The 15,693-nt window shown below is 50.3% G+C and overlaps 1 protein-coding gene across 3 annotated transcripts in view; it reads left to right on the top strand.

The window, feature by feature from the left end:
- The first annotated feature begins 519 nt into the window (after positions 1–519).
- The window catches only part of ODAD4 (outer dynein arm docking complex subunit 4), a 30,569-nt gene continuing 15,395 nt past the window's right edge, over positions 520–15,693 (top strand). The window contains exons 1-9 of one of the 3 annotated variants that reach the window (XM_066255421.1): positions 520–678; positions 3,681–3,812; positions 4,622–4,772; positions 5,828–5,889; positions 6,165–6,330; positions 7,469–7,693; positions 7,865–8,072; positions 11,242–11,328; positions 13,979–14,175. In XM_066255421.1, the coding sequence (XP_066111518.1) occupies positions 565–678; positions 3,681–3,812; positions 4,622–4,772; positions 5,828–5,889; positions 6,165–6,330; positions 7,469–7,693; positions 7,865–8,072; positions 11,242–11,328; positions 13,979–14,175 (1,342 nt within the window). In that variant the 5' untranslated portion in view covers positions 520–564. Of the gene's footprint in view, positions 679–3,680; positions 3,825–4,621; positions 4,773–5,827; positions 5,890–6,164; positions 6,331–7,468; positions 7,694–7,864; positions 8,073–11,241; positions 11,329–13,978; positions 14,176–15,693 lie in introns of all 3 variants that reach the window. The other 2 variants (XM_066255420.1, XM_066255422.1) reach the window with 2 other exon arrangements.

Below are 15,693 nucleotides of genomic sequence, written 5' to 3'. Positions count from 1 at the left end.
CCTCAAATCTGGAAGGTTTTAATATCTCCCTGTTCTTTTGGCAGGAGGAAAATTAAAGGCTCAGAGCCCTTATGTACCAGCCGCAGGTTATGCAATTAGGGAAGGAAGACGGTGCAAGGACTCCTCCGACTCCAAGCCCGTGCTCTCCCCGTAATGGCCGCACATGCGGTGCACATATATCCTTGCCACGTGTGCCTTATCCCTACTTGGGATTCTGCCCACAATCCTCTACTTATTTTTCTGGCTGTAAATTCTGGACACGACTTAACTACAAAGAGAACCGGTGAAGTGTACAACACCGACCAATGGAGCGTGTCTTCCGCACACCCATCCGACTAGCGACTAGCGGCAGTCACACCTCCACCAGCACGCAGTTGCACGGGCGCAGGCGCACCCTGGCGGCTGTGGTCCCCAGGCTGTAGGCTCCGCACGAGCCAGGGGAGGGGCCGGAAGTAGCAATCTGTATCTCGGTTGCTAAGAGACGGGGTTTCCACAAACCAGACAGAGGTTCTACGGCTTCTCTTCCTCCCTTTGTCCTCTTCAGCGTCTCCGAATCCCGTCATCATGTCGGACCCAGAAACTGAGGGCTTGCGAAGCACCTTTTCCTCTTACATGGCAGAAGGCGAGCGGCTCTATCTCTGCGGGGAGTTCTCTAAAGCAGCCCATAGCTTCAGCAACGTGAGTCGCGCTTCGAACCTACCAAACACCCATTACCACTTTGGATTCCTAATAACGCTGAGGTCCTGATAATGCCTGGATGACCCTATTGTTTAGATTCACTTGTTCCTGATTGATGCACTACTGTGACAGATACGCCCCTGCAGAACCATTTTCTACCAATTCCTAACTGCATTTTGCCTGATTCTTAGTAACCATTCTGTGTGTTAACAGTGACCTCTTGTATTCTTTTTCCTCAAATGTTTCGTGATTGACTGGTCTCCTGCAGAGCATGCCCAATTTCCCATCTTGGGCCAGGAGATTGGTTGGGAGATTTCTTGCAGAAGTAAGGTCTCACCTGACCAGGTGGCTCAGTGGATAGAGCGTCGGACTGGGATGAGGAGCCCCCAGGTTCGAGACCCCGAGGTCCTCATCTGGTTTGAGCAAAGCTCATCAGCTTGGACCCAAGGTCGCTGGCTTGAGCAAGGGGTTACTCAGTCTGCTGTAGCCCCGCGGTCAAGACACATATGAGAAAACAATCAATGAACAACTAAGGTGTCGCAACGAAAAACTAATGATTGATGCTTCTCATCTCTCTTCATTCCTGTCTGTCTGTCCCTATCTATTCCCTCTCTCTGACTCTCTCTGTCTCTGTAAAAAAATTTTTAAAAAGTCTCGAATGCTTATGGAAGGTGGTCAGTAAATAACTAAAAATATCATACATAACCTTGGTATAAATTGCTCCACCCCACCCTAAGAGGATCGAATGCTGTTTTAGGGTTCCAGGCATATGCCTAAGTGCAGTATTAGCCTATGGGGGAGGTACTGTTATTACTCAATTTATAGATAAGGAAACAGATAAGTTGAGTGATGGTGCCCAAGATCACTGAACTAGCAAGTGTCAGAGGAAGAATTCAACCTCAGACGCTCAGACTCTACTTCTGAGGTGCTAAAGGACAGATGATACTCCCTCACAAGTTAGCTATTAGATGTTCTTACAACAATTTCATTTACAGCAAATAGCTCGCTTCTTCTTATTCCAAATGGACTGGCAGAATTAATTCTCTTTAACCAGTTCTAAGACTCCCCCTAAAGTCAAGCTTCTGAACTACTACCCAGAGTCTTTTATCCTTTGGTCACCTACCACATCCTAAAGCCAGAAATGATTGAGCAGATGGGTCAACAGTTGAGTTCAGGACCCCTGCCCCTCCCCATTCTCCTCTTTTTGGATCATGTTTTATCCTTGAGGAGCTCAGGCAGAGATAAAAGAACACTATGAGGGAAGATAGCTTTGGGTGAGAAGTGGCTTTTTTTTTCCTGTGCAACAATATCTACTTCCTCTTCCTGTAAAGTAATAAGGTCTAAGAAAGGGGTGGATAGTAATGATCTCAAACAAAAACAGAGGGCATGGGAGTAGGGGGAGGGTTCTGCTCCCACTTTAGGTACAAAATCACAATTTCAGTTTTGCTGACATTTTCCTCTTTTTTTTTTTTTTTAAAGATTTTATTTATTCATTATAGAGAGGGGAGAGAGAGAGAGAGAAGGGGGAAGGAGCAGGAAGCATCAACTCCCATATGTGCCTTGACCAGATAAGCCCAGGGTTTTGAACCGGCAACCTCAGCGTTTTCAGGTTGACGCTTTATCCACTGCGCCACCACAGGTCAGGCGATATTTTCCTCTTAATCACCTGAAATAGTGATTCATTCTCAATAAGCTATGTAAAAAGAGAGGGCTAGAGGAACGGATAACTCAAGTTGCAGATTGTCCTGAAATCCATTTTGTTAGCCTTCAGAATGCTTAGCCTTTGTTTTTTTTTTTTGTTTTTTTGCATTTTTCTGAAGCTGGAAACAGGGAGAGACAGTCAGACAGACTCCCGCATGCGCCCGACCGGGATCCACCCGGCATGCCCACCATGGGGCGATGCTCTGCCCATCCTGGGCGTCGCCATGTTGCGACCAGAGCCACTCTAGCACCTGAGGCAGAAGCCACAGAGCCATCCCCAGCGCCCGGGCCATCTTTGCTCCAATGGAGCCTTGGCTGCGGGAGGGGAAGAGAGAGACAGAGAGGAAGGCGCGGCGGAGGGGTGGAGAAGCAAATGGGCGCTTCTCCTGTGTGCCCTGGCCGGGAATCGAACCTGGGTCCTCCGCACGCTAGGTGGACGCTCTACCGCTGAGCCAACCGGCCAGGGCCTCAGAATGCTTAGCCTTTGGAATGTACTTTGAGAGTGTTATGCAGCCATTTTAGGTTTGTGTTTGAATTTGGCATGCACCAAATGTCCTAAGATTCTGTTGTCTGAGTGGACTGGAGGAGTCCCAGACACACAGAGAAATTCAGTATATCCACAGAGTAGTATTATGTATATTTTCACATCTCAACCAGAGGCTTCCAGAATAGCTTTTTTTTTTTTTTTTTTTTTTTTTTTGCATTTTTCTGAAGCTAGAAACAGGGAGAGACAGTCAGACAGACTCCCGCATGCGCCCGACCGGGATCCACCCGGCACGCCCACCAGGGGGCGACGCTCTGCCCACCAGGGGGCGATGCTCTGCCCATCCTGGGCGTCGCCATGTTGCGACCCTCCTGGGTGTCGCCATGTTGCGACCAGAGCCACTCTAGCGCCTGGGGCAGAGGCCACAGAGCCATCCCCAGCGCCCGGGCCATCTTTGCTCCAATGGAGCCTTGGCTGCGGGAGGGGAAGAGAGAGACAGAGAGGAAGGCGCGGCGGAGGGGTGGAGAAGCAAATGGGCGCTTCTCCTATGTGCCCTGGCCGGGAATCGAACCCGGGTCCTCCGCACGCTCAGAATAGCTTGTGATTTGACTTTGTTTAAGATGTGCTACTTGCAGATAATGGAATTGACTAAGCAAAGATTGATAATGTGTTGCTTTTCCACTGATAAGATCCAAAGACTTGTTTGCTGTACCATGGAGTCCCCTTGAAACTCGGGCAGGAGGGTTTGGGCTATTTCCAGTGTAGCTTCTACCTTTCCCTGCCTGCTACCTGTCAACCTGACTGGTTCCTTTCTCAGGCTCTTGACCTTCAGAATGGAGACAAGAACTGCCTGGTTGCCCGTTCCAAGTGTTTCCTGAAGATGGGCGAGTTGGAGAAATCCCTAAAGGATGCTGAGGCTTCACTCCAGGGTGACCCAACTTTCTGCAAGGTGACTGTATGGGTAAAGAACTCCACCTTGCTTTCACCACAGCCATTGTCTGCAGCATTCTCTGGTTAGAAGTGGTGAAATACCCTGACCTGTGGTGGTGCAGTGGATAAAGTGTCGACCTGGAATGCTGAGGTTGCCAGTTCAAGATCCTGGGCTTGCCTGGTCAAGGCACATATGAGAAGCAAGTTGATGCTTCTTGTCCCTCCCCACTCATCCTTTCTTTATAATCTAGAAATAAAATCTTAAAAAGATATATATTTAGCTTAGAAGTGGTAGAAGAACCAGCCAGACTACCTAGAGTTTTATGCCGTTTTCTTTTTTTAATTTTATTTATTTATTTATTTTTACAGAGACAGAGAGTGAGTCAGAGAGAGACAGACAGACAGGAATGGAGAGAGATGAGAAGCATCAGTCATCCGTTTTTCATTGGGATACCTTAGTTGTTTATTGATTGCTTTCTCATATGTGCCTTGACCGTGGGCCTTCAGCAGACTGAGTAACCCCTTGCTGGAGCCAGCGACCTTGGGTTCAAGCTGGTGGGCCTTTGCTCAAACCAGATGAGCCCGCGCTCAAGCTGGCGATCTCGGGGTCTCGAACCTGGGTCCTCTGCATCCCAGTCCGATGCTCTATCCACTGTGCCACTGCCTATCCACTGTGTCAGGCCATTTTCTCTTTTTTCATAGGTTACTTGTCTTGTCCCTGCCCTAGTATCCCAAACTTGACCCTTAACCCAGGACCCTTCTGTTCCACCACACCTGAGTCCTGTAAGACCTGTCTGTCCACCTCAATTTGACTATCTCTCATTTCAGGGGATTTTACAAAAGGCCGAGACCCTGTACACCATGGGAGACTTCGAGTTTGCCTTGGTGTTCTATCATCGAGGCTATAAACTACGGCCTGATCGGGAATTCAAAGTTGGAATTCAGAAAGCTCAGGAAGCCATCAACAACTCAGTGGGAAGTGAGTGACCATGGGGCTGATGCCCGTATCCAGGAAGTCTCTTAGAATTCTTAGGTTTGGAGGACGGCCTCAGGTGCCGACCACCAAGTGGCCTACAGGGAGTCCCATGCCTGGATTTATTTATTTATTTATTATTATTATTTTTTTAATTTACTTTTCTGAAGCTGGAAACGGGGAGGCAGTCAAACAGACTCCTGCATGCGCCCGACCGGGATCCACCCACCATGCCCACCAGGGGGTGATGCTCTGCCCATCTGGGGCATTGCTCTGTTGCAACCAGAGCCATTCTAGCACCTGAGGCAGAGGCCATAGAGCCATCCTCAGCGCCCGGGCCAACTTTGCTCCAATGGAGCCTCGGCTGCAGGAGGGGAAGAGAGAGACAGAGAGGAAGGAGAGGGGGAGGGGTGGAGAAGCAGATGGGCGCTTCTTCTGTGTGCCCTGGCTGGGCATCGAACCCAGGACTCCTGCATGCCAGGCCGATGCTCTACCACTGAGCCAACTGGCCAGGGCTCCCTGCTTGGATTTAGCTGCTGCTGATTTTGTTGAAGATTAGGAACTGTTCACTGGGAGGGCCAATCCCCGATTGGCTGTACTGAGCACTGCGGTGTCTGGTTATCTGCAAAACCAGACAAGAAAGGCTGTTTCATTCATTCCAAGTCACATGTGCATGCACCTATTTTTGGCGTGGTGCCATAGGGCAGAACGGAGTCCTGAGCCTGGTCTTCCTTAGCCTCTGGCTTCCTCCCTTACCACCCATGCACCAAGAGCTGGCCTTGGGGAGAGGGGAAGAAAAGTGAAAGTTTGCCATGTAGATGGCAGAATATGGAAATGACATGGAATGGAGAGCTCCCCTTGTTTGGAAACCTGGCGGCCATGGCCATGGGATAGCAGGGCTGCCTAGCTGCGTAAGATACCGTTTGCCTGCCAGGCTGGCTTAGAGCCAGCTTTGCAACAATGGTCACCCTCCTCCTGCCAAAAGCAGCCATTTCCACATAATATGTGATAGGTCATGCTGGGGGCCTGGCTAACCTGAGTCCCAGCTTCTGCCCTTGCAGGTCCTTCTTCGATTAAGCTGGAGAACAAAGGAGACCTTTCCTTCTTAAGCAAGCAGGCTGAGGTAAGGGCCCTGGTTCTGATGCTACCTCCCCTCAAGGGAAGAGGCCGTGGCCCTGTCGCCTGGGAGAGCTAGTACCTTCCCATTACAGGCAGCCATGGAGTTCTGCCCCAGCTCGAGAGGGTTTCTGGGAGTCTAGCTGTTTCGTACCAGAAACACTCCATGGTTCTCAGCCCACAGGGAGGTTCTGGAGGAAGAATTGGGGATCACAGACTCTTGGGTCCCTGGGTTCTCTGCTCCTTGCTGAGGCTCTGTCTGGTGTTGCTACATCTCCCCAGAGTATGAAAGCCCTGCAGAAGCCGCAAACTGTGAGACACCTCCTACACTACTACAAAAAAGAGTCCAAGCGGAAGGGCTCGTTCAAGAGCGAGAGGACTATCCGCCAGCTCTTAGGCGAGCTCTATGTGGACAAGGAGTATCTGGAGAAGCTCCTATTGGATGAAGGTTTCAGGCACTTTGTTTGCAACAGGGAACAGGACAAAGGGAACCTGGGGTGGATGCTTAATGCACGAGGCAGAGGCAGGAGGCAGAGCCTATCATATAATGTTAGCCGGTATGTTTCTCTGGACAGGTTTTACTCTCATTTTACAGATGAGGAAACTGAGGTGCAGAACTGTTAAGTCACCTAAGGTCATGCATAGGTAAGCAGTGACACGGCTTTCAGATTTGAATCTGGGAAGTTCAATTTCAGAACCAGTGCTCTTGAGCAGTGTGCCGCCCTGGGAGGGAACGCCGAAGATCTACGTTCCTCTAGCACCGAGCCCCCTGAAGGGGGCGTCCCCTCAACTTTCAATGAGTGCAGAGAGCAAAGGAATCCAGCTGCGAGGCAATAGAAGGGGAGTCCTAGGACACCAATACTAGAATGTCCCACTTCATCTGGTACAACCCTTTCTTTCTAGATAAGGAAAGAGAGACCCTGAATGGGGAGTAACTTGTTCAAGGTGACAAGCAAGTTAATGGTGGAGTTGATACCAGAGTCCAGGCCTCCTAACCTCTGGCTCAGCACTCTCTCAAACACACTGTGCTGGCAGTGACAGGAAATGGGACAGAGCCTTGAAGTGAACGCCAAACATAAGCCTGCAGGATGGGAGTACTATCGGTAGCTGATAAGCCTGAGCAGGGATCACCCTTGAATCAAATGGGTTTTTCGAGGTCACCTGCTGGCACATCTCCATAAGACCCCTCCAGCTCCCAGCTTACACTGGTCCACAGAGCACCTGGGGAATCACTTGGCACTGGCAACCTGGGCTGTCGTGCACTTAGACTGTCTTCTCTAAGGATACAGCTTGAAGGCTGAAGGCTATTCACCAGCTGCCCCTTCCATTAGCTCCTCATATCTGCCCATAAGGGGCCTATGCACCAAGCTTTGTACAATGGGAATGTCTGCAGGGGGCGGGCCCTGGCCTTTCTGGGCCCAAATAGACCCACTCTGTCACCCATGTGCTCTTGCTTTGCTCACTGTTTCTGTAACTCCAGGCAGAACTCCACGTAGGGGACCCCAAAACAGGGATCCTGCGCCAAGAGGAGACGACTCCCTTAGATGCCTGTTCTGGTTGGTTCTTCCTTACATCCTTCCCCACAGACCTGATCAAAGGCACCATCAAGCACGGCCTGACCGTGGAGGACCTCATCATGACAGGCATCAACTACCTGGACAACCGCAGTAACTTCTGGAGGCAGCAGAAGCCCATCTACGCCAGGGAACGTGACCGGAAGCTGATGCAGGAGAAATGGCTGCGGGACCGTAAACGCCGTCCCTCGCAGACCATCCATTACATCCTCAAGAGCCTGGAGGACATTGACATATGTGGGTGGTGGTCTCAGAGCGGTGGGGATTTTGCCAGGTGGGAAGGGAGCCACAGAGCAGCCTGAGCCCCTCGATTCCCCGGGCTGTGGATGGTGTCTGGGGGAGGTGGGTTCTCCCCCCCCCCCAGGAAGAGGCTGCCCCTACCTCCATGTCACCAATTTCCCTTCCCAGTGCTGACCAGCGGCAGCGCTGAAGGGAGCCTTCAGAAAGCTGAGAAAGTGCTGAAGAAGGTGCTGGAATGGAACAAAGAAGAAGTGCCCAACAAGGATGAGCTGGTTGGAAACTTGTACAGCTGCATAGGGAATGCCCAGTTCGAGCTGGGGCAGATGGTGGCAGCCCTGCAGAGCCACAGAAAGGACCTAGAGATCGCCAAGGAATAGTGAGCGCCTGGGGATGCCTGGGGGGAGGGGCTGGGGAGGCCTACGGAGGACTTGGGCTGGGGCCATATCTTGGCCTTCTGCCTTCTGCCAGGCTGCTGGTAGCTAAGCTCCCGTTTTCTGCCCTGCGTGCCTGAGGTAGATCCTACAAAGGGTGGGAACCACCTGCTCAGGACAAAGAGTAAGGAGCAGAACAAGACTGTCAGCTTTTTTGCCAAAGAGGAGGGCACTGGCCCCAAACTTTAAAAAGCTCCAAATGATCTGACTCTTAGGGATATTTTTATTCTTACACTATGTGGACAAGAGTCCTCAACCCCAGGCCCTGGCCGGTTGGCTCAGTGGTAGAGCATCAGCCTGGCGTGCGGGAGTCCTGGGTTCAATTTCTGGCCAGGGCACACAGGAGAAGCGCCCATCTGCTTCTCCACCCCTCCCCCTCTCCTTCCTCTCTGTCTCTCTCTTCCCCTCCCGCAGCCAAGGCTCCATTGGAGCAAAGTTGGCCCGGGCGCTGAGGATGGCTCTGTAGCCTCTGCCTCAGGCGCTAGAATGGCTGTGATTGCGGCAGAGCGACGTCCCAAGATGGGCAGAGCATCGCCCCCTGGTGGGCATGTCAGGTGGATCCCGGTCGGGCGCATGCGGGAGTCTGTCTGACTGCCTCCCCGTTTCCAACTTCAGAAAAAAAAAAAAAAGAGTCCTCAACCCCAGGCATGCCAGGTGCTGCTAGCATCGAGAACACAACGACCAGGCACAGGTTATTTTCCCGCAGGTGTGAAAGGAAATGTGACATAGCTAAGAAATCACCACTGAGATAAATGTCAGGCAGGAAAAGTACAGGACCCAGTGCTGTGAGAAGTACAGTGTGTCCGTAAAGTCATGGTGCACTTTTGACCGGTCACAGGAAAACAACAAAAGATGATAGAAATGTGAAATCTGCACCAAATAAAAGGAAAACCCTCCCAGTTTCTGTAGGATGATGTGGCAGCATGTGCACATGTGCAGATGATGACGTAACACCGTGTATACAGCAGAGCAGCCCACAGCCATGCCAGTCGAGATGTGGACGGTACAGAGGAAAGTTCAGTGTGTTCTGTGGCTCACTAAATTTGAATCTGTGACCAAAGTGCAACGTGAATATCGGCACGTTTATAACAAAGCCCCACCACATAGGAATAACATTACTTGGCGGGATAAGCAGCTGAAGGAAACCGGCAGTTTGGTGGAGAAACCCCGTTCTGGTGGCCATCAGTCAGTGATGAGTCTGAAGAGGCTATATGGGATAGCTACCTAAGGAGCCCTAAAAAATCTGTGTGTGAGCCCACATTGAACTGCACTGAATAGGTATGAAACTGGGAGAGTTTTCCTTTTATTTGGTGCAGATTTCACATTTCTATCATCTTTTGTTGCTTTTCTGTGACCGGTCAAAAGTGCACCATGACTTTACGGACACACTGTATATCCCAGGAGGACTTGATGGGCTTTGGGGGACCACATTTGACCTTTGGGAAGGTGCTGGGGCTGGAGAGCATGGGGTATTGCAGGGGATGAGGGGCCAAGAGGGGGCTGGACCAAGTGGGCAGGGGTCAGATCCAACCAGGGCCTCGCAAACCACTGTGCTGACCAAGTGCCTGGGTTCCGGTGTCCAGCCGACCTAAGCTTTGGAGTTGCTTCTTCCCAGCTGTGGGACCTGAGACAAGGCACTTAACCTCTCCCAGCCTGTTTTTTCTGTCAGGTGGACATAACAATAGCCCCACCTGATGGGATGGGAGGGAAGACTACATGCAGAGTACACAGGAAAACCTCAGGCCTCTGCTGTGTTTCCATAGTTACACTACTACCGATCTCTTCCCAAACTTGATGGCCCGCTCGCTCGCTCTCAGAGGTACTATGGCTTTCTGGGCACCTGGCTTGAACCTTGAGAGTCCTTTGTGACTTTCTCTACCTGGTTTCCACTTACCCTTCAGTTCTGAGTCTCTTTCAGCCTCCTATTATCCTGTTTCTACGCACAAGTCAGCCCTCAGCTCTCCCTGCCTCCAGCCACCCCCACACTTCACCGTCACCTCCAGAGACACTGCTTTTTATCCATCCACCCAGGTTAAAACCAAATGCCTTTGCTTGGCACTCAAGGCCGTTTCTGAACCTACTTCTGCAAAGCCCTCTGATGTCGGTCTTCCATTTGGGTCAAACTGGATTTCCTGAGCATTCCTGTCTCCTCCCTCTCCTGCTCACTCATTGGAGCCCTGCATGCTGTACATTCCCCATTCATTTCTCACCTGCCTGCCCCATGCCGAGCAGGGGCATCACATATTGGCTGTTCCAGTAGAAAAACAAAACAAACAACCAGCCTGGGAGACAGACCTGACTTTGACTCCTGGCTCTGGCACTCAGAGGCTGTGTGGATTTGATTAAGTTGCTCACCTCGGTTTCCTCATCTCTAGTGAAGGCATAATAATACTGACTCTCGGGGATTATGAGAACTAAATATATATATATACAGTAATTTGGATCCAACTATATCCCACGTTCTAAAAACAGATAAAGCCTGATCTGTGATGGCGCAGTGGATAAAGTGTCGACCTGGAAATGCTGAGGTCGCCGGTTCAAAACCCTGGGCTTGCCTGGTCAAGGCACATATGGGAGTTGATGAGCATGGGCTCATCTGGTTTGAGCAAAGCTCACCAGCTTGGACCTAAGGTCGCTGGCTTAAGCAAGGGATTACTTGGTCTGCTGTAGACCACGGTCAAGGCACATATGAGAAAGCAATCAATGAACAACTAAAGGGCCACAATGAAAAACTGATGATTGATGCTTCTCATCTCTCTGTGTTCCTGTCTGTCTGTCCCTTTTTATCCCTCTCTCTGACTCGCTCTATCTCTGTAAAAACACACACACACACACACACACACACACACACATATATGGCCATAGACACACACACACACACACATATATGGCCATAGACACACACACATACACACACATATATATATATATGTTTATTCTTGGCTACAGGGCATAAGGGGCCCTGTGTGTCAGCTCTGCCGGCCTGGGCGTGTCCCTCAGACTGGACCCTAAGTCCCTGAGGTCAGGGCCCCTGCATTTGACTTCTTTTCTGTTTCCACAGTGCCTAGAATGACTGATTTCTAGTGAACAACTTGTCATGATTCTTCCCCTCAGTGACCTTCCTGATGCCAAGTCGAGAGCCCTTGACAACATTGGCAGGGTTTTTGCCAGAGTTGGAAAATTCCAGCAAGCCATTGACACGTGAGTGACCAAGGACTGCCCCTTCCCCGCCTCGGGCTCAGGACTCCCCCCACCACTAGACTCCCAGCCTCCGGCCCCAATGTCAGGTAAAGAGGCATCAGAAGACCCAAGTTGGCTCCTGGCTCTGCTAGGCAACCATGGGAGAGCCGCTCTGTAAATTCAGGGGCTCATCAGTTGAATTAATTACTAAACTACAATCAGCATTTTCTCGGAATGTCCCGATGACAAGAATCACCTCGAGCATTTGTTAGTTATGTGAATGACTTGGCCTCGTCCCTGGAAATTTTGATTCCACAGGTGCAGGTTGGAGCCCTGGGATCTGTTTCTAGGACAGTTCCAGTGATCCTTACCTTGGAGCAGTGCAGGAATTGGTGGGCCCATTGTGTCTGGGACCTTTTCTGACACTACTCTGTGACTCTGTGGTCACGTGGGTCAAAGGGAACAGAGTTTGAATTCTCCAGGTGGCCCAACTGCTGGATTTTTTATGTCCAACCAGGCAGCTAGTGACCTACTCCAGTAGGGTACTCAGCCCCAGGGAGACTTCGGGGAAGGCCTGAGCCAGAGACCCTCCTGGGCTGGCTGAGCCAGCTCCTTGGGCCCCCTCGCTTAGTGCAGAGAGAAATGTCCGTCAGGCCCTCGTTGCTTGATTGAAGTAGACTTGTTCATCTCTGCTTTACATCATTTGGTTTCCTGAATGGCCCCTCGTGTCTATATGCCAAAAGACAGAGCAGTATGAGAGCTCACCTATATATATTTACAATAAATAATTTTATAATGAGTATATACTTATTATTAAAATATTAATTTAGAAAATACAGAAAAGTAGAAGACAAAATATTCAGTCCCACCACCCAATGATAAGTACTAATTCTAATCCTACTCTTTATTTTTTTCATTCCATTTGTTTTTGTGATTTTTTTTTCTTTGTATGTGTGTGTGAGAGAGAGGAGAGAGACAGGAAGGGAGAGAGATGAGAAGCATCAACTTGTCGTTGCGTCACTTTAGTTGTTCATTGATTGCTTCTCATACGTGCCTTGACCGGGGTCTCCAGCCGTGCCAGTGAACCTTTGCTCAGGCCACTGACCCCACGTTCAAGCCAGATGAGCCTGTGCTCAAGCCAGCGACCTCGAGGTTTCAAGCTGGGACCTCAGCACCCCGCTCTGTCCACTGCGCCACCACGGGTCAGGCTGATTCTTCTTTTTTTTTTTTTTAATTTTTATTTTATTTATTCATTTTAGAGAGGAGAGAGAGAGGGGGGGGAGAGAGAGAGAGAGAGAGAGAGAGAGAGAGAGAGAAGGGGGAGGAGCTGGAAGCATCAACTCCCATATGCGCCTTGACCAGGCAAGCCCAGGGTTTCGAACCGGCGACCTTAGCATTTCCAGGTCAATGCTTTATCCACTGCGCCACCACAGGTCAGGCAGGCTGATTCTTCTTTTTATTGTACTTAAGAATATTGTTAAACTTTTTTTTTTTTCAGAGACAGAGCGAGAGTCAGAAAGAGGGATAGACAGGGACAAACAGACAGGAACGGAGAGAGATGAGAAGCATCAATCATCGGTTTTTCATTGGGACTCCTTAGTTGTTCATTGATTGCTTTCTTATATGTGCCTTGACTGTGGGCCTTCAGCAGACTGAGTGATCCCTTGCTCAAGCCAGCGACCTTGGGTCCAAGCTGGTGAGCTTTGCTCAAACCAGATGAGCTCGTGCTCAAGCTGGCGACCTCGGGGTCTCGAACCTCCGCCTCCCAGTCCTATGCTCTATCCACTGCACCACTGCCTGGTTAGGCAACATTATTTTTATGTTATTTTAAATGGCATTTTGTAAACATTATTTGCAACTGTTGTATCAAATTTGATCCCATAGGTGTTGCAAAATAGTTCTGGATGTTTTATTTATTTATTTACTTTTTATTTATTGATTTTAGCCAATGAGGAAGGGAGAGAGAAAGAGAGACAAGAACATCAATCTGTTCCTATATGTACCTTGACCGGGGATTGAACTAGCAAACTCTGCACTTTGGGCTGATGTTCTAACTAAAGGACCTATCCAGCCAGGGCAAAAATTAATTTTGGATGTTTTAAAAAAAATGTTACTGCTGGCCCTGGCCGGTTGACTCAGCGGTAGAGCGTCGGCCTGGCGTGCGGGGGACCCGGGTTCGATTCCCGGCCAGGGCACATAGGAGAAGCACCCATTTGCTTCTCCACCCCTCCCCCTTCCTCTCTGTCTCTCTCTTCCCCTCCCGCAGCCAAGGCTCCATTGGAGCAAAGATGGCCCGGGCTCTGGGGATTGCTCCTTGGCCTCTGCCCCAGGCACTAGAGTGGCTCTGGTTGCAACAGAGCGACCCCCCCCCCCCCGTAGGGGCAGAGCATCGCCCCCTGGTGGGCAGAGCATCACCCCTGGTGGGCGTGCCGTGCCTGGTGGATCCCGGTCGGGCGCAAGTGGGAGTCTGTCTGACTGTCTCTACCCGTTTCCAGCTTCAGAAAAATACCAAAAAAAAAAAGTTACTGCTTATTAGCACTATCTCGTATCTAAAAGAACTGGTGGTTGGAAAACAAAAGTTCTTATTCTGACTCCCAGGAGAAGGCCCGAGCCTCCCATGGCCACGGGCCGGGTCAGAGTGGAAGAGGCTGACCGGCTTTCATCTCCCCAGGTGGGAGGAGAAGATCCCTCTGGCGAAAACCGCTCTGGAGAAGACCTGGCTGTTCCATGAGATTGGCCGCTGCTACCTAGAGCTGGACCAGGCCAGGCAGGCCCAAAGTTACGGGGAGAGGTCCCTGCAGTGTGCTGAGGAAGAAGGAGACATCGAGTGGCAGCTGAACGCCAGTGTTCTGGTGGCACAGGCACAAGGTATGGGCCAGAGAGAATACCTTACCTTTCCCAGCCATCAGGCCCAACTGCCACGCCTGGGCTGAGAATCCTTATCATCCCAGTGTGCCTCTGCCCAGATTAATTCTGATTCTGAGAGTGGGGATCAACCCCTCCATTTCGACCCTTGTGAGTGCCTACTTTGGGCTAAGCTCAGTGAGGATTTGGAATACCCTGAGAGTTGCCCCTGCCCTTGAGGAGCTCAGCTGCAGACCAGGACAACACTGTGTCATCATCAAAACAGTGCCACTTCTCTTGCCTTGGTACTCTTTACCTCAGCATTCTTGCATGTTTTTTTCTTTTTTTTCCAAGTGAGTGGAGGGGAGATAAACAGATTCCCGCATGCGCTCCGACCAGGACCCACCTGGCAACCTCCGTCTGGAGCCGATGCTCTGCCCATTTGGGGCCATGCTTGCACCTGAGCTATTTTTAGTGCTTGAGGCAGAGGATCCATGGAGCCATCCTCAGTGCCCAGGGCTGATGTGCTCAAACCAATAGAGCCATGGCTGTGGGAGGAGAAGAGAGTGAGAGAGACAGAGGGAGAGGGGGAAGGGTGGAGAAGCAGATGGTCGCTTCTCCTGTGTGCCCTGACTGGGAATAGAATCCAGGACATTCACAGCCAGGCTGACACTCTACCACTGAGCCAACTGGCCAGGGCTAGCATTCTTTTTTTTTTTTTTTAATTTTATTTATATATTTATTTTTTACAGAGACAGAGAGTGAGTTAGAGAGAGGGATAGACAGGGACAGACAGACAGGAACGGAGAAAGATGAGAAGTATCAATCATTAGTATTTCATTGCGCATTGCAACACCTTAGTTGTTCATTGATTGCTTTCTCATACATGCCTTGACCACGGGCCTTCAGCTGACCAAGTAACCCCTTGCTGGAGCCAGCGACTTTGGGTTCAAGCTGGTAGGATTCTCCTCAAACCAGATGAGCCCGCGCTCAAACTGGCAACCTCAGGGTCTCAAACCTGGGTCCCCTGCATCCCAGTCCGACGCTCTATCCACTGTGCCACCGCCTGGTCAGGCAAGGGCTAGCATTCTTGCATTTAATCACTATGAAAGCCAGTGATATAGGCATCATTGTCCTCATTTTATCGATGGGGAAACTGGGGCACTGAGTGTTTCTGCAGATTGCCCCAGGTCACACGAGGGAGCTTTTTGGAGTGATGGAAATGCTTTAAAACTGTTGTGATGGTCATTGTACAACTCTATAAGTTGACTAAAAACCATTGAACTGTTTACTTAGAAAAGGGTGCATTTTCTAACCTGTGGTGGTGCAGTGGATAAAGCGTCGACCTGGGAATGCTGAGGTCGCCAGTTCAAAACCCTGGGCTCGCCTGGTCAAGGCACATATGGGAGTTAATGCTTCCAGGTCCTCCCCCCTTCTCTCTCTGTCTCTCCCTCTCTCCCTCTCTCTCTCCTCTCTAAAAATGAATAAATAAAATAAAAATAAATTAAAAATAAAGAAATAAACTTAGGCCCTGGCCAGTTG

This window comes from Saccopteryx bilineata, chromosome 2, assembly GCF_036850765.1.
Source record: "Saccopteryx bilineata isolate mSacBil1 chromosome 2, mSacBil1_pri_phased_curated, whole genome shotgun sequence".
Lineage (NCBI taxonomy): Eukaryota > Metazoa > Chordata > Mammalia > Chiroptera > Emballonuridae > Saccopteryx > Saccopteryx bilineata.
This window is presented reverse-complemented; position numbering and strand designations above follow the sequence as displayed.